The following is a 22,177-nucleotide window of genomic DNA, read 5'->3' as shown; positions in this document are numbered from 1 at the left end:
AACCTTTCTAGGAATTTAAACAGCCTCTCTGTCCATCCACCAGATCCTGATTCCTTCCCCGTGATACCCATGAGCTACCAGCAGAGGTTGCTGTGGTTCTGTGTGGGAGCAGCCACTCAGGCACGCCCTATCCAGCCTTCCTTTTTTGTCATAATAACTTTCCTTTCTACCTAATACTTGAACTTCTTTGAGGGGACCCCTGGGGTTGGTTTAAATGACTCAAAGGGTTTGCAGGAGGCTCATGTCCCTCAAAGTGTCCTCCCCTTTTCCAGTAAGACAACTTTGTAGAGGTTTGAGGTCCCCAGCAAGGAAAGGACATCTATCTGTTCTGTCCCAGAGTTTAGTGTCACTAGCTAACCAAGTAGCTTCTGCCTGCTTTGTGGGATTATTAAGCACTTGTGTATATGATTGCATTTTTTTTTTAATTTTTATTTTTGGTTTTGTCTGTGTAATAGTCCTAGTGGTCCTGGAACTCAAGGACAGGCTGACCTCAAACTCACAGGCATCCACCTTCCTCTGCTTGCTGAGTGTTGGGGTTAAAGGTGTGTACCACCATGACTGGCTATATTTTTTTTAATCTCTTTCTTTTTTGTTTGTTTTTTTGTTTGTTTTTTTGAGACAGGATTTCTCTGTAGCTTTGGAGCCTGTCCTGGAACTAGCTCTTGTAGACCTGGCTAGTCAGTCTCAAACTCACAGAGATCCACCAGCCTCTGCCTCCCAAGTGCTGGGATTAAGGGCGTGCTCTACCACTGCCCAATTTATGTCATTTTTAAAAGGCAGGTTGTCACTGAGGTTGACCAGTAACTCGCTATGTAGTTCACCAGGCATTGAACTCCTAACAACTCTCCTGAGTGTTGAGATTGTAGACATAAGTGACCCTGTCCCACTGTCCATTTATAGGCAAGAAACTCAAGATGAGTAGCTTTAAGGCTACCACAACTTGGATGGGTTCATTGTACCAGTATGAACAGAAAGCCCAGAACCTCAACCAGTGTTTTCTCACTGACTGGATGGAATAAGGCCCGAGACTCCCAATTCAGTCAGACACTGCATTAAGTCCCAGATAGAGCTAAGAACTTACTGCTGAGCTGGGCAAGGTAATTGCATATCATTATCCCAATGCCTTCTCATCTGTTCTAATTATGAAAGGTCGTAGTTAAGAGACTATTAGTTGGAGTTTAGGGAGGGAACATTTTGAGCCAAACCACAGGACAGAAAATTGGAACAAAATTAACATAAAACATGATCAGAAATTTCCTGCCCAGCCCACGGGGTGGAGTTTTGTCCATTCCTGTCTCTTACTGAATATAAGTCCTGCTGTAATGTCAGAAGCAGAAAAGAGCTGCTGTTGGAGTCATTGCATCTCAGCCTCAACGATGGCTTTCAAGGTGCTGCTGGTGTGTCTGGTGCTCGCTCTCCTTACTGTCTTTGCTCTGACCTATGTCTTGCTGACCAGGCAAGGCAGTTCCAGCCAGTCTTCTCGATGCCCCTCAGTTCCTCCCAGAATTCATCCTTGGACACACCATGGCCAGGCTCAGCTCTTTGCAGACCTGAGCCCTGAGGAGCTAACAGCTGTGATGAGCTTTCTGACCAAGCATCTGGGGCCAGGGCTGGTAGACGCAGCCCAGGCTCGGCCCTCAGACAACTGCGTTTTCTCGGTGGAGCTGCAGCTGCCTGCCAAGGCTGCAGCCCTGGCCCACCTGGACGGAGGGGGCCCGCCACCTGCCCGAGAGGCGCTGGCCATCATCTTCTTTGGTGCACAACCCCATCCCAATGTGACTGAGCTGGTGGTGGGGCCCCTGCCTCACCTGTCCTACATGCGGGATGTGACTGTGGAGCGTCATGGTGGGCCTGTGCCCTATTACCGGCGCCCCAAGCTGAGAGTGGAGTTCGTTCAGATTTGGAGGTATTTGAAAGAAGTGGAGCTCCCAAAGGCACCCACCTTTCTGGCTTCTGTCTTGAACTACAATGGTTCTACTTTGGCACCTCTGCATTCTTCTGCTAGTGGCTTCCAGTCAGGGGACCGGACTACCTGGATAGCCCTCTACCATAACATCTCGGGTCTTGGAATATTCCTTCACCCTGTGGGGTTGGAGCTGCTGCTGGACCACAGAGCCCTGGACCCTGCCCACTGGGTGGTCCGGCAGGTCTTCTACCTTGGGCACTACTATGCAGACTTGGCCCAGTTGGAATGGGAATTTAAGGCTGGCCGCCTAGAAGTGGTTCGGGTTCCTCTGCCCATACCAAATGGGGCTTCCTCCCTGAGGTCTCGAGTTACTCTGGATTCCCCTCTTCCCCCTCTTCAGTTCTCACCCCAGAGTCCCCAGTACAATGTGCAGGGAAACTTAGTGGTATCCCCCCTTTGGATGTTTACATTTGGTCATGGGGTGTTCACTGGCTTAAGACTTTTTGATGTTCGGTTTAAGGGTGAGCGGGTGGCCTATGAAGTCAGTGTCCAGGAGTGCCTGACTGTTTATGGTGCTGATTCCCCCAAGACAATGATGCTCCGTTACTTGGACAGCACCTTTGGGCTTGGCCAAAACAGCCGAGCCTTGGTCCGAGGGGTGGACTGCCCTTACCAGGCCACAATGATGGACATCCACGTATTAGTAGGCACAGGGGCAGTCCGGCTGCTCCCAGGGGCTGTGTGCATATTCGAGGAAGCCCAAGGATTACCCCTTCGAAGGCACCACAACTATGTACAGGGTCATTTCTACGGTGGTTTGGCCAGCTCAAGCCTTGTGGTCAGGTCGGTGTCATCAGTGGGCAACTATGATTACATTTGGGACTTTATACTGTACCCAAATGGGGCACTTGAAGGGCGTGTCCATAGTACAGGCTATATCAACACAGCCTTCCTGAACGGAGGGTCTGAGAGCCTCCTCTTTGGGAACCGTGTGGGAGAGCGAGTGCTGGGAGCAGTGCACACACATGCTTTCCACTTCAAGCTGGACCTGGACGTGGCAGGTGAGTTCTGGGGCTGAGGCTTGAGGGTTGGGAGTAGCGCACAGGGCTGGAAGCTTCCATACCTGGCTGCAGTCTGAATGGTGGTGAGGACAGTCTAACCTCCGGTGGAGGAGGATTGTCTGAGTGCCACTGCAGTCACACCTGGGCATCTGCCCAGCTCCCACCTTCTGGTTCCCTCCCCCAGGTCTGCAGGTGTGAAACTAACTTAAAATGTAATGGCTGCGCCCTGCTGCCTTAACCAGAGGGACCCTCTGGGTCAGTGGATTGACCCAGTGAGAATTGGATGGGACTAGAGCCAGCACTTAGCCTCTTGAGCTCAGGGTGGGTGAATGGGACAAGGACCTGAGCAGAGGGAACCAAATGTCTGGTTGAAGAGTTTGCAGTAGGGCTAGGGATGGTGTCAGGGTTGGGGGTAGCTCTGCAGTTAGTGCCACTTAACAGTGTGGGAAGGCCACCCTCTCCTGTCATCACATGAACAGTTCGCTGTTGTGGCAAGTCTGGGATAGGCTGGCTGCCAGTCTGGTGCTTGCTGCCCCTGGCAGACTCTGTGAAGGAGAGAAACTCATCAGAGCACAGACATGGACCCAGAAAGAAGTCAACTCCACCAAAACCTTCATTTTACACTTGGGGAAACTAAGGAAGGCAGGGGAGATGGAACAGGAAGTGGCTGCCCAAGTGTAATGTCTGACCAAACATATACCTTGTGAAACATTCTCGAGTATGAGGCCCTGGCATGTGTACCTTGCACACTATGCGTTTGTGGTTTTGGGGTGTGTGTGGGGAGTGGTAGGGGGTAGGAGAACCAAGACTAACATGATGGCCATACATGATAATCTGACAATTGGAAAATACTCAACATCTTTGGGCATTAAAGAGCCTGCTACCAGTTACTAGGCTTCTAGTGTGTGGATCATGGTCACATTTAAGGGAACCAAATGTCCTGAGCCTCGGGGAAAAAGTGATAAAGTGCTATGTTGGGTGATGCAGGGCTTGGTGCATGCAGTAGGATCGGAGAAGCTACAGAGCTAACTGGAAAGACTAGCAGTAGTGCCCCTGTGTAGAGAGTGGAGTCCTGGAGCCGGGAGGAATCTCCAGGGACTGTGGAAGAAGACTGGGTTTTCCGTGTCACTTCAAGTCCCTTTCATAGTCACAGGAATGTTTCAGTCAGCATATGTGTTTTTCCATGTGTTGAGCATAGCCATAAATCAGTATTGTGTTTGCCATCGATATTCAGAAGGTGAGAGTCAGACGCAAACTGTTGTAGGATCTACTCGGTAGGCCCACACTAAGAGAGCCTCTGTGTTGTGGCTGAGTCTCCAGCCATATGTGACTGCCATGTGGTTTAAGACTGGGTCTCGCTATTTAGTAGACTGGCTTTGGACATACCCTCTTCCTTCCTTCCTTCCTTCCTTCCTTCCTTCCTTCCTTCCTTCCTTCCTTCCTTCCTTCCTTCCTTCCTTCCTTCCTTCCTCTCTCCCTGCCTCTCTCCCTGCCTCCCTGCCTCCCTCTCTCCCTGCCTGCCTCCCTCCCTCCCTCCATTTCTCTCTCTTTGATTTTTGAGACAGGGTCACACTGTGTAACCCTGATTATATTGGAACTCTTTGTAGATCAGCCCAGCCTTGGCTTGGCAGCCATCTCCTGCCTCTGCCTCCCAGGTACTGGATTGCAGGTATGTGTCACCCCGCTTGGTGATGCTGAGCAGCTAGTGTGACTGACGAACTGGATTTTTAGTATATGTAGCCACATGTGACCAACGATTATCCGATTGAAATGGTGGGTTAGAACTTGCCCAAGCTTATGACTCTGAGCATAGCGCTCTCTGATGCCTGTGGTCAGGATAGTAATATAGGCATCAAGAGGAGACCAAGGATTCTGTCTGAGCAACCTCACCCCAGTGTAGAATTCTCCCTTTCCTCATTCTGACAGGCTTGAAAAACTGGGTGATAGCTGAAGATTCGGTGTTTGAGCCTGTAGCAGCCCCCTGGAACCCAGAGCATCAGCTACACCGCCTACAGCTGACCAGGCAGGTTCTGAGCAGGGAGGACCAGGCTGCATTTTCCCTGGGGAGCTCTCTTCCTCGATACCTTTACTTGGCTACCAACCAGACCAATGCCTGGGGCCACCAGCGTGGGTACCGCATCCAGATCCACAGCCCTCGTGGCATCCATGTACCTGTGGAGAGTGACATTGGAAGGGCTCTCAGCTGGGGAAGGTGAGGAGGGCCCTGGGGATGGGTGTGAGGGAAGGACTTGTCCCCCAGCCGTACCCTGGACCTGCCTTCAGATCCAAGTAGATGTGGGTTGGGAAATGGTCTCAGCGTCCGATCCAAGGGGCTCGTAGGCCTATAAAGCTCTGACTTTCCCAACATCACCTACCTACAATTCCTGGTCAGATACCAGCTTGTGGTGACCCAGAGGAAGGAGGAGGAGTACCAAAGCAGCAGCATCTATTACCAGAATGACCTGCGGACCCCGACCGTGGCCTTTGCTGATTTCATCAACAATGAAACCCTCTTAGGAGAGGTTGGTAGCTTCAGAGGTAGAGGAGAAGGCCTTCACTTCCTGGCTTCCTGGCTGGCCAGCCTCCACCTAGTACAGGTCATCCCTACTAGGGGGCAATTAGTCACCACACTGGGACTCCACCCAGCTCCTTACACAGGTCATGAAGTGTTCTGTGTAGGAATATGGTTGGCAGAGGCAGAAGCCAGGCTGAGGCTAGAGGCTGGGAAACTGCAGCCGGGAGGACATTCCTTGCCTCCAAAGGCCTCTGCTTTTCCTCCTTGCAGGATCTGGTGGCTTGGGTGACAGCCAGTTTCCTGCACATCCCCCATGCTGAGGACATCCCCAACACAGTGACTGTGGGGAACAGTGTGGGCTTCTTGCTCCGACCCTACAATTTCTTCGATGAGGATCCCTCCATCTTCTCCCCTGGCAGCATCTACTTTGAGAGAGACGAGGATGCGGGGCTCTGCAGTGTCAACCCTGTGGCCTGCACCCCACAGCTGGCAGCCTGTGTCCCCAACTTGCCCTCCTTTTCCTATGAAGGCTTATAGGCCTGAGGATGTGGTAAGACCCCAGGGGGCCAGGGAGTGAGACGCATGCACCTCTATTCTATCTCCTGTGTTTTTACCACCTGACCCCCAGGTCTCCACCCTCTGTTCCTTAGAAAATAGCCTCTTGCCACACTAAATCCCTGGGCTTCCTCTTCTGGGTTAATTCTTGCCTATGTTTTATTTTGGCTTGTTGTTTTATTTCTATTTGAGACAGGGTCTTTCTATGTAGCCCCGGCTGTCCTGGAACTTGCCATGTAGACCAGGCTGATTTCAACTTGCAGAGATCTGTCTGTCTCTGCCTCTGGACTGCTGGGATTAAAGACATGCACCACTACTCCTGGCTTCTGCTAGTTGTTTAAATGATAATTTATTTAAAAGTGTTTTTGGAATACTCAAACAAAAATACCACAAATCCTACTGTTTCAAAACTCGCTGGGGTTCACATTACTCCAGGCCTTACCTTACACGTGTGTATCTAAAAGGAATTCTTGTGTGTAACTGATAATAAAATGGTTTGCAAAACTTTTACTTGAGTTTACTCTTTGGCTTTTTAAAGCATGGAGCGTTTCCAGGAGAATATTAAGAACTTTAGCCAAGGAAGTTTAGCAACAGAAAGATCCACAGGAAGGGAGATTAGACCTGGCCAAGGAATGTTGCTTGGGAAAGATACTGGAGGTGGGGGGTTTCCTTGGCAAGGATCCTTCCCAGTGAAAGCAAAGGAAGCATCTGGCCCTCGACAGGTGGGAACTGGGGAAGAACTTGGTCGGGGGTGGGAGGCACAGGGCTATGGGGCAGACCTCGCTCCTTGCTGGTACTGGGTTCCCATGCACAGACCGGGTTCCTCCCCCTTCTCTCAACCCAAACCCTGACCCAGAGAGCACATTCTGATGGGGAAGCCGGAGGACAAAGCCATGTAAGGTCTGTGAATATCACTGCAGCCAGCTCAGAACCGCCTCCAACTCTGGCTCCAGCCTCCCTGCTCCCCGCCCTCAGCAAAAGCATCAGAATGCAAAGAAGCTGCTAGCATCTGGACTCAGCCGAGAGGAGTCCGCGTCTGATACAAAACTGTCCGTCTGCAAGGAACGATGACCCAGAAGACTACCCTGGTGCTCCTCGCTCTGGCTGTTATCACCATCTTTGCCTTGGTTTGTGTTTTGTTAGCTGGCAGGAGCGGAGACGGGGGTGGACTGAGCCAACCTCCCCAGTGCCCCTCCATTCCTCCTAGTGCCCAGCCCTGGACAAATCCTGGCCAGGGTCAGCTCTTTGCAGACCTGAGCCCTGAGGAGCTAACAGCTGTGATGAGCTTTCTGACCAAGCACCTGGGGCCAGAGCTGGTAGACGCAGCCCAGGCTCGGCCCTCAGACAACTGCGTCTTCTCGGTGGAGCTGCAGCTGCCTGCCAAGGCTGCAGCCCTGGCCCACCTGGACGGAGGGGGCCCGCCACCTGCCCGAGAGGCACTGGCCATCATCTTCTTTGGTGCACAACCCCAGCCCAATGTGACTGAGCTGGTGGTGGGGCCCCTGCCTCACCTCTCTTACATGCGGGATGTGACTGTGGAGCGTCATGGTGGGCCTGTGCCCTATTACCGGCGCCCTGTGCTAGCCAGAGAGTATCAGGATATCGACCAGATGATCTTCCACAGGGAGCTGCCCCAGGTTTCTGGGCTCCTCCATCACTGTTGCTTCTATAAACAAGGGGGACACAACCTACTCACGATGACTACAGCCCCCCGTGGTCTGCAATCGGGGGACCGGGCCACCTGGTTTGGATTGTATTATAACCTCTCAGGAGCTGGGTTTTACCCACACCCTATTGGCTTGGAACTGCTGGTAGACCATAAGGCCCTGGACCCAGCCCAGTGGAGCATCCAGAAGGTATTCTATCAAGGCCGCTACTTTGAGACTCTGATTCAGCTGGAGGACCACTTTGAGAATGGCCTGATAAATGTGGTGCTAGTACCAAACAATGGCACAGGTGGGTCCTGGTCCCTAAAATCCTCAGTGCCGCCGGGTCCAGCTCCCCCTCTGCAGTTCCATCCCCAGGGACCCCGCTTCAGTGTCCAGGGGACTCGAGTGGCCTCCTCATTGTGGACTTTCTCTTTTGGCCTTGGAGCTTTCAGTGGCCCGAGGATCTTTGACATCCGCTTTCAAGGGGAAAGGGTGGCCTATGAAATCAGCGTCCAGGAGGCCATAGCCCTGTATGGTGGCAATTCCCCAGCTGCAATGCTGACCTGCTATATGGATGGTAACTTTGGCATTGGCAAATACTCTACCCCACTGACCCGTGGGGTGGACTGTCCTTACTTAGCCACCTATGTGGACTGGCATTTCCTTCTGGAATCTCAGACCCCCAAGACGCTACGTGATGCATTTTGTGTGTTTGAACAGAACCAGGGCCTCCCGCTACGACGACACCACTCAGATTTCTACTCCCACTATTTTGGGGGTGTTGTGGAGACAGTGCTTGTGGTCAGATCTGTGGCTACCTTGCTCAATTACGACTATGTGTGGGACATGGTCTTCCATCCCAACGGGGCCATAGAAGTCAAATTCCATGCCACGGGTTACATCAGCTCAGCATTCTTCTTCGGTGCTGGAGAAAAATTTGGGAACCGAGTTGGGGAGCACACACTGGGCACGGTGCATACCCACAGTGGTCACTTCAAAGTGGACCTGGATGTGGCAGGTAAGACAGTCTGAGGGACATCAGGGAGGGGGATAAGTGTCGTCCTGCCTTGGGGTTTATGTAGATAATTCACAAAAGAAAGATTTGGGGTTTCATGCTTCGTTGTGGGCTAGCTGGGAGAGATGGCAGCTGGGTTTTATTTGGATCGTAGCTCCCTAGCTGGGTGCAAAACTGCCAGTTTCTATATATGTGACCGCCTTAGGAAACCTTGGGAAATGGCTAAGCTGAGGGAGAAGGCAGCTTCTGGTTTCCCAGAGTCCCTTGGGCACACATGGGCCTCTGTTCAAGCTCGCAGCTGTTTGTTTCCCAGCACAGCTCTGTCCCACGTATGGTGCTGCAGCCCTGGATGTGTCTGGGTCTGCTGAGTCCCTGGGCATGCAAGCCAGGCTTGGAACAACTGCTGCTCTACATTCCCGTGGGAGATGGACCCTCCTCTTCCCTGATTTTTCAGCTCTTTCTGGGCACCCTTGGCTTCAGTGCAGGGGATAGTGGGTACTGTGGAGAGGTTCCGGCTCCTGAAGTTTGTGGTCACAGAGATAGCCAAGGCTGTCATGGTTTCCTGAAGATCATCTTTCTTTTTTTCTTTTTCTTCCCTACACTGAGTCATCACCTGATTTTTTTTTTCTGTTCTCAATATGAAATATCTCAGAATTCTCACTGGGTCTCTGTTTCCACTCCTTTTTGGGGGGGAAGGTGGAGTTCGATTCGGCTTCTCCATGTAGTCATGGTTGTCCTGGAACTCATTCTGTAGACCAGGCTGGCCTTAAACTCACAGAGACTCGGGCTGGAGAAATGGCTCGGCGGTTAAGAGCACTGCCTGCTCTTCCAAAAGTCCTGAGTTCAATTCTCGGCAACCACATGGTGGCTCACAACCATCTGTAATGAGATCTGGTGCCCTCTTCTGGCCTGCAGGCACACACACTGACAGAATATTATATACATAATAAATAAATAAATATTTTTTTAAAAAAAATCACAGAGACTCCCGAGTGCTGGGATTAAAGGTGTGTGCCACCACTGCCCAGGTCGGTCCACTCTTGATGCTCTTAGTTTCAGGGTCCACTCTGTAGACAGAGAACTGTCCTGCTCCTGCCAGCCTGCTGCTCCCACCAGGATGTCCGCTGCAGGAGTACGTCCCTTCTGCCATCGCTCGCCCACCCCGAGAGGCTTCTCCCAGGGCTCTGCTGTAGCTGTGCCCACTGCTTCCAGGTCCCAGGCACATGGGTTTTCTGTTTGAACTCAGGCCTTATTCCCAGCTAGAAGGGCCTTCTGCAACATTTGATGATATCCTTTAGGGGTAGACATTTCTATCCTGGGGTTGGAGGAAGTCCAGTCCCTGCCTGCGCCTTTATTCCTGGAATGTTGACCCTGTCTCACCCTGGCCTCCTCACCCTGAGGCCAGGCTATGGATTCTTTGACCCCTGTGGGCCTGTGAGAGCCTGAGGGTGATAATGAAGTTTATTCAGCTCTAGCGTCAGGGATAAGCTCAGGCCATCCCACTAAATAAAAAAAAAAAATTAAAAAAAGAAGAGGAAGAAAGAAAACCAGGCGGTGGTGGTGCACGCCTTTAATCCTAGCACTGGGAAGGCAGAGGCGGGCAGATCTCTGTGAGTTTGAGGCCAGCCTGGTCTACAGAGTTAGTTCCAGGACAGACTCCAAAGCAAAGAGAATTCTGTCTCGAAAAACAAAGCTAAAAGAAAAGAAAAAAAAAAAGAGGGGCTGGAGAGATGGCTCAGTGGTTAAGAGCATTGCCTGCTCTTCCAAAGGTCCTGAGTTCAATTCCCAGCAACCACATGGTGGCTCACAACCATCTGTAATGAGGTCTGGTGTCCTCTTCTGAACTACAGGCATACATGCAGACAGAAATTATATACATAATAAAATAAATAAATATAAAAAAAAAAGAAAAAGGAAAGAAAGGAAAGAGGGAAGAAAGAAAGAAAGAAAGAAAGAGAAAGAAAGGAAGGAAGGAAGGAAGGAAGGAAGGAAGGAAGGAAGGAAGGAAGAAAAGAAAAAGAGACCAAGACAGGCTGGTCTCTGAATTTGAGGCCAGCCTTATCTACAGAGTGAGTTCCAGGACAGCTAGGGTTACACAGAGAATCCCAGTCTCAAAAAACCAAAACCAAACCAAACCAACAAAAAATGTATTTTCTGTTCTGACTTATATGTCTGTGGGTATGTGCACATGAGTGCACATGAGTGATACATGCCACTAGAAACCAGAGATGTTGGAGCTCCTTGAAGCTGGAGTTCCAGGCACTTGTGAGTGGCTCAGCATGGGTGCTGGGAGGCAAACTCCAGTCCTGTGGAAGACCAGTATGCACTCTTAACCACTGAGCCATGTCTTTAGCACCTGAATATTTAAACTTATGGGTTAATAGTTTTGTCTGAAGGATGGGGGCGGTCTTGGGACAGGGAGGGACACTCTGAAGCCAGGTGGATGCCGGAAATGTCCAGAGTGGCCGAATGACCACTTACACACTTTACACAGGGCTGAAGAACTGGGCCTGGGCAGAGGACATGGCTTTTGTCCCCATGAACGTACCTTGGCGTCCTGAGTACCAGATGCAGAGGCTGCAGGTGACTCGGAAGCTGCTGAAGACAGAGGAGGAGGCTGCTTTCCCCTTGGGGGGTGTCACCCCTCGCTACCTGTATCTGGCCAGTAATCACAGCAACAAGTGGGGGCATAGGCGAGGCTACCGCATCCAGATCTTCAGCTTTGCCGGGGAACCACTGCCCCAGAAAAGCCCCATAGAGAAAGCTGTCAGCTGGGGGAGGTGAGTGGCAGGTGATCAGAAACAGTTGGGGAGGTGTGTCCTAGGGTGTGGCGGGGGTAGAGGAGGGATACCTGGAAACAGATCAGACTGTTTCCGACATTGCCTGTCTCTGGGCACAAGGGGTCTGGGTAGGGCTGTCATATCCCCTTGGAGGACTCGAGTCAGGGGAGAACTTTTCTGTTCAGGTGGTGGGGTGGGCTGTTCTGTGCAATGGCAGGGGTATGACATGATCCTCCTCCAATGTGGTGTCAGGGGTTCTAGAGCCTGGTGTTGCTGTGTGAGCATATGTGGAGGTTGGTCAGAGCACAGAGCTTGTCCCCATCGGAAACAGGCATCATGTTAGGCTTAGCAACCATGGAGACCTAACCAGTGCCCTTCTAGGTACCACTTGGCTGTGACCCGAAGGAAGGAGGAAGAGCCTAGTAGCTCTAGCATCTTCAACCAGAATGACCCGTGGACCCCCACTGTGGATTTCTCTAACTTCATCAGCAACGAGACCATTGCTGGAGAGGTGAGCAGCCAGTGGGACGAACCGAGATGGGGGTACAAGGATGAGCTTTACCTTCTCACGGGTGGGTCTCTGGAAACCATCTGAACTTCTCAGAAAAGGAGCTGGTTCTTGCCTTTTGCACGTCGATGGATGTGATCATGACATCTAGAACAGCAGTTCTCAACCTTCTGGATGCTGGGATCCTTTCGTACAGTTCCTCATGTTGTGGTAACCCACAGCCATAACATCATTTCATTGCTATTTCATAACTGTAATTTTGCTACTGTTATGAATCATAATGTAATATCTAATATGAAGAATATTGGAAATGTGACCCCCCCCAAGAGGTTGTGACCCACAGGTTGAAAACCTCTGCTCTAGCAAGGCTCTTCCAGAGCTGAGAAGTCATGTGCAAACAACTGGGTCCTAAAGCCCTCAAAGCCTCAGGTTTGTAGACTGAGCCCTTTCCAGGCCTGAGGTTTTTACAGAGAAAAACCACAGACCACAGCTCCCATCCCTGCCTTGATGGGTGTATTCTACATGTCAACTTGCTACCACCCTTTTTTTTTTTTGGAAGATTTATTTATTATGTATACAGTGTTCTGCCTGCATGTATGCCTGCACAGCAGAAGAGGGCACCAAATCTTATTACAGACGGTTGTGAGCCACCATGTGGTTACTGGGAATTGAACTCAGGTCCTCTGGAAGAGTAGCCAGTGCTCTTAACCTCTGAGCCATCTCTCCAGACCCTGCTCCCACCTTCTAAAGCCTGAATGTCCCTGTTCCACAAACACTCTCCTGAGTTACACTTTGGGGCCTCTTAGATAATTAGGAGAGAAAAGCAGAAGTCACCTGGAGTGATCACCCTCTGGTGTGAGCAGGGAAAAGGCGCTGTGATGGTGGCAGCAGAGATGGAGATGCAGACCCCGTCTCAGGGAGGCAGGCGAGGTTCCCAAAATGGAATGAGCTTTTTATGTTTTGACTTCTGGGACATCAGAAGGAGACACCATTTAAAGATTCAAGATCTGTGGACTCTTGAAAAGACCTCTGTGCAGGGAGGCTGTGTCCAGCCCACCTCACCATCCTCTTTTTCTCTCCCTCTAGGACTTGGTGGCCTGGGTGACAGCCGGGTTTTTGCATATCCCACATGCAGAAGACATCCCCAACACGGTGACTGTGGGAAACGGGGTGGGCTTCTTCCTCAGACCCTACAACTTCTTTGATGAGGATCCCTCCTTCTACTCTGCTGACTCCATCTATTTCCGGGAGGACCAGGATGTCAGGGCCTGTGAGGTCAACCCCCTGGCTTGCTTGCCCCAAACTGCCACCTGTGCCCCTGACCTCCCTGACTTCTCCCATGGGGGCTTTACTCATAAATAAGTGTCCCCTGGATGGACAGTCGAGCCAAGGTCCCTGGGGTAAGGATTGGGGAGCAAGAGCTGGCAGTGCACAGGGCAGTCTGGTTCCCTTTTTTGTCCTCACACCTCTGATATCCCATCTCTCTTCTGCTGTCTCCTCCTCCCTGCCTGGAGCAAGCTGAGCCCATCATGATGCCTGAAACACAGGGACACTGGGCTTTTGTTGATCATGGCTGTACTGAGTTTCTGCCTCAGGAGCAGAGTGCCCTTGCTAGGAGCCTGGAGTAATGGCTATGGGTGGTTCTTATTTTCCCCAAAATGGTTCCTTTTTCTTTCCTTCTTTTTGGTTTTTAGTAAAAGTTTTATAGTCATTCTGAGGACTCTGCAATGAGGATAATTCTCTAGAGACCACAGAGTAGGGTCTTCCTGAGTCTGGAGCATCCACAGATGAGCTGAAAGGGACCCCTGTCCACAGTCCTCTTCCTCCCAGCCTCCCTCTTCCCTCTCTCTTGCCCACACCTCCTGGAGTCCCTGCTCGCTCTTACATTCTAGGATTTCCCACTCAGTCCGAAGGGATGCCTGTCCTTCGTGTTCTCTGCCCTCATTTCTCAACTGCACTCCCTTCTCCTGGTCCCGAGTCTGTGGAAGTCTCAAAGATGCAAAGGAACATCTTATTGGAAAGGACCAGGCTTGCCTGGCTCCCAGCGTCTATCACATATCAACAGCAGGCATTGCCTTTGCTACAGTCTTGCTTTGTGCTCTCTTCAAAATGTCATAGAGACAGCAGGTGGCTTGGAGTTGCTATGATTATGACAAATAGTTATTTTATTCCAAGACTCTGCATGATTATGGTCTCTGTGCCCCGCAGTAGCCAGTTTGGGACAGTGGAGTAGGGACCATGTGAGGACATCAAAGGTGAGAAACAGAAAGCCCTGGGACTCCATGCCCAAAGCAAGGGTTGTCCAATTAGAAACAGACATGCAAGTAAGCATGATAGAGAGGGATATGGCTTCATGGGACCTGCTTCAGGGCTTCTTGTCACTGGCTTCCCTGAGTTCTGGACAGGGGACGGTACAAAGAAACACCAGTGGCTGAAAACAAGACACACCGCACTGTTCCTGAGCAGACTGACCAGGCTAGGCCCATTGTGACAGTATTACAGTGCAACCCAACTGAGCTGAAAACCGTTCTGCCATTACTTGTTAGTAGGAAGTAACCTTCACTGGGAAAGGGCATGCAGAAATGCTTCTGTTCACTCCCTGCTTGTGTTTTTAGAGCAAGGAGAACGTCTAGTGCTGTGATAGTACACAGCTGTGATCCCAGAGTCTGCCTGGGGGCTTGACTGATCTGCACAGTGAGACTTTATCTCACGAAACCAAGGGCTCGAAATGTGACTCAGGGGTAGAGAACCCAAGGCACAGTTTTACAACAGATAATTTTTTTTTTTTGTTCATCGTGTACAAGGCCTTGGGTTTAATTCTCAGCACCATTAAAATGAAAGAAAGGCACCCGAGAGATGGCTCAGTGATTAAGGGTGCACACACCACTCTTGCAGGGGACCCAAGTTTGGTTCCCAGCGCCCACATTAACTGCTCACAACCACCTGTAACTCCAGCTCCAGGCAACCCAATGCCCTCTTCATGGGCACCTGTCCTCATGCACATACCCACCCAGATGCCGACACAGAAATAAAAAGAATTATTTAAAAAGACAAATAGAAGCCTAAATACGAGGAGGATATAAGTGTGTATCTGTTTATTCCTGCATTGAGAAATGAGTAACACTGATTACCTCTGGGGAAGAGGATGGGTGAGAGCAGGAACTGGGTACTGAATGCCACTCAGAACATCCCAAGTACTGAACCATGTGACTATTATTGCTTCATCAAAATAAATAAGTGGCCCCAAACATGAACTGTCATGTCTTTTCTATTTCTTTTTTTCCAATATGTTGTGCGTGGTGGGGGAGTAGATAGTCCGAGATCTTGAGTCCTGAAGAAGTAGGTGGCCTGTGGTGACCACCCTTGCCTTGCCTTTCTTGTGTCAACTCTGGGGAAATGTTAAGCTTCAGACAGTAGCTCCCTCCATCCCCACTGCCTCTCTCAGAGGAAGGGATAAGAAGCGATGGAATTGGAGTTCTGTTCAGGCTGGGCCAGGAGGGGAAGTGCCAGGAACAGATATGGGTGCCGCTTAGTTTCTGAACAGAGAGACACGTTCAAGAACTCAGACACCATGGGGCCTTTGGCCCCTTCTCTCTGTCCCTGTGATGATGGGGCTAGTTGCAGTCACAGCACCACAGGCACTTAGTCCAGAGATAACATGATTTAAGATACTGGCATTATTTGGGGAGGCTCTAGAAACTTAGAACATGGTGCCAACCTGAAGGAAGCAGACCATTGGGTGAACCCTTGGGATACGTTATCTCCAGTTGCTTCCTGTCTTACTCTCTCTGCTTCCTGGTCCACCATGATGTGACCTGCTGTGTTCTACCATGTCATCCCCACCGTGAGAGACAGAACCTTCAGAAACCATGGGCTAAAGGAGTCTTTCCTCCTCAGACTTTGTAAGGTCCTCTCTCTCTACCCTCCCTCCCTCCCCCTACCTTCCTCCCTCTTTCTCTCTCTTTCCCTTCCTCCCCCTCTCAAGTGTGCACACACTCTCAGGCACACACACACAAATTAAAAAGAACAGGCTGGGCTTGAACTCAGATATCCACTCACTTCTGTCTCCTGAGTGCTGAGATTAAAGGTGTGTACCACCACAGCTTGGCATCAGTCAGCTTTTCTTAAAGCAACCAGGACTCCAGCCCATGAGTGGCACCACCCACAATGGGCTGGGTCTACCCACATCTATCACTAATGAAGAAAATGCCCTATAGACCTGCCTATAGGCCAGTATTATGGAGGCGTTTTCTCAATTGAGAGTCCTCTTTCCAAGTGACTCCAGCTTGTGTCAAAGCGATGTAAAACTAATCAACACAATTAACTCCTCATCAACTTGACACACAAGCACTATACTGTTCAATTACAACCTTTCCTTTTTCTTTTTTTTTTTTTTGGTTTTTTGAGACAGAGTTTCTCTGTAGCTATGGAGCCTGTCCTGGAACTAGCTCTTGTAGACCAGGCCGGTCTCAAACTCACAGAGATCCGCCTGCCTCTGCTTCCCAAGTGCTGGGATTAAAGGCGTGCGCCACCACTGCCCCGTCCAACCTTTCCTTTTTCATTTGTCCCCAAGATATGTTAATGTTATGTTAATGTTCATATGACAATATGAAACATAGCATAGCTTGAAAAGTTCTACAGTCTTTACAAATTCAAATACTTTAAAAGTTTGGTCTCTTTAAAGCATCCAAAATCTCTTTCAAAGTTCCAGGCCTCTCTAAAATATCTGAAGTTGCCATAAAATGCCAATGTTTCTTAACTACGGATGACCATAAAATGAGAAAAATGTTAAATACTTTCTTACTCTAAGAAGGAGGAGCCAGGACACAGTCACAATCTGAACAAAGCAAAACCACACTCCAACAGTGTAAATAACTCAAGTGCCTGGGATCCGCTCACCGTCTCCTGGGCTTCCGAGAATCTGAGCAGTCATACTTCTCGGGCTCTCCCATCCATGGTGCGCACAGTGTGTCTCACAGACTCGGAATGGCTTCCTCTTCACAACTGTGCCGTTCCTAGTGGTTGTTCCAGGGTATTGGCATCTCCGAAGTGCTGCGGTCTCTGCGACCAAGCTGCACCATCACCAGTGAACTTTCCTGGGCTCCCCTCAGAGAGAAAAGGACCAGGCCGTGTGGTGCCAAGCTTCAACTTCTGTCCATGACCTCTTCAATTCTGGGACTTCAGCTGCAACTGAGTCTTCAGCTGCAACTGAGTCTTCAGTCCTGGCCTCTCTTCAGAGACTCCAGCCCTACTATACAGTGCCAACAGACAGAGACAGTTTCAGCCGTCAGGGCAAAGAAAGAAAGGTCACAGAGTCGTGGTTGTCATCGAGGATAGAGGAAGACAGTAGTGAGGGGTTGGGGAAGACCCCCTAGAGCAATGGATCTTAACCTATGGGTCACGACCCCCTTGGGGGTTGAATGACCCTTTCGTAGGGGTCACCTAAGACCATCAGAAGGCATGGATATTTACATCACGATTCATAACAGTAGCAAAATTACAGCTAGAAAGTAGCAATGAAAATAATGTTATGGTTGGAGTCACCACAACGTTAAAGGTTCGCATCATTAGAAAGGTTGAGAATCTCTGTCCTAGAGGATGGGATGTCTAAATTGATCTTACAGAGAAATAAACGTTGCCTGGGATAGAGGGATGAGAATGTGGAGAGGCTCCAGGGCAGAGAACAGCATGTTCAATTGTTGATCAAAGAGAGAGCCTCCCCAACAATCAATTCCCTTTCCAGGAGGCTGATTTCCCAGCAAACGGTTTATCGCTTGTGTGCACTTACACAATATATAGCATGGCTGGAAAACCATGGAATGAATGAACCTTGAGAAGTAAGGAGGATTTCCAGCCCTTTTTGAAAATTTTTGTTTTGACAGGGTCTCACTATGTAGCCCTGGGACCAAGCACACAATCATACACATACACACAAAAAATATATATGCATACCGTGAACAAATAAACAGAAATACAAATGTATGTGGCATATATACACAAATGTACCTGTATACCCAAAACATGTGTACATACAAACGTAATTACACAAAAGGCACACACACACACAAACACACACACAGTAATACACCTTCCTTCCTTTTTTCCTTTCCTTTTTTTTTTTAAAAAAAAAAAAAAACAAGGTTTCTGTAGCCCTAGCTATCCTGAAACTTGCTATGTACACTAGACCGGCCTGAAACAGAGATACTGTTGATGTTTCCCAAATGCTGGGATTAAAGGTGTGCACCATCACACTTGGTCACCTTATTTTCTTTAAGAATTAAAAGAAAAGACACAAAGTAAAACAAGGATCTCACCCTGAAGCTCAGACAAGCCTGGAGCTGATGATGTCACCAGACTGTCTGGGAGCTCACAGCAACCATGTAGCTCAGTGCTAGGATTACCAGCATGCAACTTGACCCCCAACCCTTTTGCTATTGCTGTGTGTTTGTGTGTGTGTGTGTGTGTGTGTGTGTGTGTGTGTGTGTGCAGGTGCCTGCAGAGGCCAGAAGAGGGTATCTGATCCCTGGGGCTGGAGTTACAGGGAGTTGGGAGTTGCCATGTGGGTACTGGGAATGGAACCAGAATTCTGAGAAAGAGCGGCCAGTGCTGTTAACTCCAGCCCTTAAGACCTTTTCTCAATAGATGCCAGTTCTTTCATAAAACCTCTTCCTGAAGTTGTTTTCTGAGGCACTGTGATGGTTTGAATGAGAAATGCCCCCCATAATCTCTGGCATTTGAGTGTTTGGTCCCTAGGTTTGGGGGAAGCTTAGGAGGTGAGGTCTTGCTGGAGGAAGTTTGTCCCTGGGGATGGGTTTTGAGAACTTGTTGAGCCTGTTCCCTGGGCTTCCTGTGCACGTGGTTCAAGGTGTAAGCTCTCAGTAGCTGCTCCAGCCACCCACTGCCGTGCTGTCCTCTTCATTATGGAACCAAAGCCCAAAATAAACACTTCTGTAAGTCACCTTGGCCATGGCGTTTTATCACATTAGGAAAAAAAAGTGAATAACACAGGTGTTTAATGAAATAATCACTGCTTCTCCTAGAACTGAAACTCCCAGAGAAAAGCCAGGGCTATGTTAAAGACTCTACAAGGCAGATTGACTGATTCACGGTTGTGGAGAGCTGAAATGTTATGGATCCTGAGCTAAGATATCCTGGGCTACTTTCAGTCTCCGTAAGAGGCATCTGTTACCCACTTGTGTGGTTAGCCTAACATCTTTGCATCTATAAGGTAAAACCTGAAGGATTCAAGAATAAGAAAATAAATATGTAGATTCCAAAAATGAAAATATATATTTATAAGTCTAGGAGAATGAAAACAGACCATCATCAGCTTTCCCAGCAGATCAAGGATCATTTATTCACAGGGAACGGTTTTCTCAGATGTTTGGGAAGCTTAGGCTATTTTACAACTGGATGTTTCATTTACAAGACCAGGGCTTCCCCCTACAAATTGAGAATGGTGGTCCTGGCCATTCCTGACAAACGACAGATGTGAACTGAGCTAACCTTTAGGAGACAGAAATAGGTGACCTTTGGGTCAGACACTGTCTCCGTTATGGACAACTGGCGCCACAGCAGGATATTTTATGGGTCACATCTGGTCAAGAGGCTAGCTGACCAGGGTACCTTATCACAAATGTCAAATTGATGAAGCATTCCTTGCAGGGAATCTGAGAACAGACAAACAGGGCTGTCCCCAAGATGACCTAAGCCCGCACCAATGGAATTACTGTTACTATGCCCCCCCCCCAATGTAACCTGTAGAAAAAGAAAACCTATAAAAGCTGAATGAAGAGTTTGATCGGGGTGCTCAGTTAGCAAAAAGCTACTGTGTAGTGTGGAGGTGAGCAGGCCTGCTTTTCATCCTGCCCGGATCCCACACGGCTAGCTTTACACCCGAAATAACAACATACAAACTGTATTCATTTAAACACTGCCTGGCCCATTAGTTTTAGCCTCCTACTCACATCTTGACTAACCCACATCTAATAATGTATGTAACACCACGAGTGGTGTCTTACCGGGGAAGATTCAGCACGTCTGACCTGGTGGCTGGCTTCATGGCATCTGGCTCAGAGAGGAGAGGTATGGCATCTGTCTGAGCCATCTACCTCACTTCTTTCTTCCTGTTCTGTCTACTCCACCCACCTAAGGGATGGCCTATTAAATGGCCCAAGGCAGTTTCTTTATTAACAAATGAAATCAACACAAACAGAAGACTCTCCCACATCACTACTGATGTACCTGAAGGCGTCTGTGTGATCAATAAAGAAACCTCTTGCTGATTGCATCTATTGGTCTGGATTATTGAGTCTGGGGGATTCTCACCCACCGCCTTTGAAAACAAGGGTCTTTCAAAACCATTTGAAGCTTGGAGTGGGTGCTCACTCCTGTAATCCCAGTGTGTGGAAAGCAGAGGCAAGAGCGTTAGGAGTTCAAGGTCATTTTCCATCACACAGTGAACTCAATACCAGCCTGGGATGCATTAGACCTTGTCTGAAAACAAAGACCAAACAAATAAACAAACAAAAACACTTTGGGGATGCATACACTTAGCAAACAACTAACATCTAGCATCTCAAAGGCTAAAAATAATATTGGATAGCATCTGAAACCTATCCCAGGGATCTCCCCATTTTGCCACATCCCACTAACCTGAGATTTCCTTCAATGTTTTTGAGAATGTCTTGACTTATTGTTGGGGAATATTATTTTAAGGTGTGCTACTTTTGTTTATGTTGCATTTTTTTCAACTCTGTGAAGTTGTGATTCTTTGCCTGTCTAAAACACCTGATGTTTTAATAAAGCGCCTACAGCCAATAGCAAGGCGAGAGAGAGAGAAATAGATAGGGCTGGCAGGCAGAGAGAATAGATAGAAGGAGAAATCTGGGAACAAGATAGGAAGAAGGAGGACTTCAGGGGCCGAGCACCCGGCCACCTAGCTGTACAGCCAGACCAGAATAAAAAGGAAAGAAAAAGTATACATGAATAGAGAAAGATAAAAGCCCCAAGGTCAAAGATATATGGGATAATTTAAGAAAAGCTGGCAAACTCGGGAGGCAGAGGCAGGCGGATCTCTGTGAGTTCGAGACCAGCCTGGTCTACAAGTCTACAAGAGCTAGTTCCAGGACAGGCTCTAAAGCCACAGAGAAACCCTGTCTCGAAAAACCAAAAAAAAAAAAAAGAAAAGAAAAGAAAAGCTGGCAAGAAACAAGCCAAGCTAAGGCTGGGTGTTCCAAACTAAGAATAAGCCTCCCTGTGTGATTTATTTGGGAGCTGGGTGGTGGGGGCCTCCCAAAAAGCCGAAAGAGTCCAAAAATTCAAAAGAGCAAAAGCATCGCACAACAACTTACGACTTTCTTGAGGTATGTAACTATAAAAACTCATGAAATAATTTTCACGTTGAGATATGCTACTTGAGGCAACCTAAATCCATGTCCCAGACCAGGGTCATGCACATTTGGCCCAGGAAAAAATTCTGTCTATTCCCCTTGGATGTGTTTTGTGTTCACACCTAAGGAGCGGTCTCTGACAACAGAGCTTGGGCTGCTCCAGGCGGAGTGCAGACTTCATCTGGATGGCGCTACCCCCTTTCTGCTGCCTTAATAATAGGGTGGCGGGGGAGGGAGCAGGCTGGGCTCCTCTCTGAGGCTGTCACTTCTCCAAGCCTTGGGTGGAAAGAAGACTTAGTTCCTTATCCCTCAGGATAGGGACAGGCTCACTTTCACTTGTGGGTCCCACAGAATTCCCCAGTGGCCTGCTTTTCTTTGTTAGGGAAGCTCTCCAAAGTCTTCCTCCTGCCCCTCTTCCCTCTACTGCAGAAGCCCTTCTCTGTCCCTCTCATTCACTCCCTCTGTCCTCCATGTCTCCATGCCCACTCCGGACCTCCCCAGAAGGAGACGCAAATCCTCTTTCTGTCTACTACATTTTTTTGTTTGTTTGTTTGTTTTTTTGTTTTTTTTTGTTTTTTTTTTTTTTTTTGGTTTTTTTCGAGACAGGTTTCTCTGTAGCTTTGGAGCCTGTCCTGGAACTCACAGAGATCTGCCTGCCTCTGCCTCCCGAGTGCTGGGATTAAAGACGTGCGCCACCACCACCACCTGGCTACTATTTTTTTTAAAATGAAGACCAAGTCTCCTGTAGGTCAGGCTTGCCTTGTGTACTCTATGTAGCAGAGGATAGCCCAGAACT

At 49.1% G+C, this 22,177-nt stretch overlaps 2 protein-coding genes across 2 annotated transcripts; both read left to right on the top strand.

Moving 5' to 3' along the window:
• Window positions 1-707: 707 nt before the first annotated feature.
• Aoc2 (amine oxidase copper containing 2) lies at window positions 708-6,185 on the top strand. The gene is made up of 4 exons (XM_038326865.1): window positions 708-2,967; window positions 4,894-5,179; window positions 5,360-5,489; window positions 5,753-6,185. Exons 1-4 carry the CDS (start codon window positions 1,323-1,325, stop codon window positions 6,017-6,019), a joined length of 2,328 nt encoding a protein of 775 aa, XP_038182793.1. The 5' UTR covers window positions 708-1,322; the 3' UTR covers window positions 6,020-6,185.
• A 584-nt stretch (window positions 6,186-6,769) lies between these two features.
• On the top strand, window positions 6,770-15,243 carry Aoc3 (amine oxidase copper containing 3). The gene is made up of 4 exons (XM_038328301.1): window positions 6,770-8,704; window positions 11,196-11,481; window positions 11,863-11,992; window positions 13,076-15,243. Exons 1-4 carry the CDS (start codon window positions 7,105-7,107, stop codon window positions 13,349-13,351), a joined length of 2,292 nt encoding a protein of 763 aa, XP_038184229.1. The 5' UTR covers window positions 6,770-7,104; the 3' UTR covers window positions 13,352-15,243.
• Window positions 15,244-22,177: the final 6,934 nt, after the last annotated feature.

Source organism: Arvicola amphibius, chromosome 4, assembly GCF_903992535.2.
Source record: "Arvicola amphibius chromosome 4, mArvAmp1.2, whole genome shotgun sequence".
Classification (NCBI taxonomy): domain Eukaryota; kingdom Metazoa; phylum Chordata; class Mammalia; order Rodentia; family Cricetidae; genus Arvicola; species Arvicola amphibius.
The sequence above is the reverse complement of the archived record's forward strand: the minus strand, read 5'-3'. Positions and strand labels throughout refer to the sequence as shown.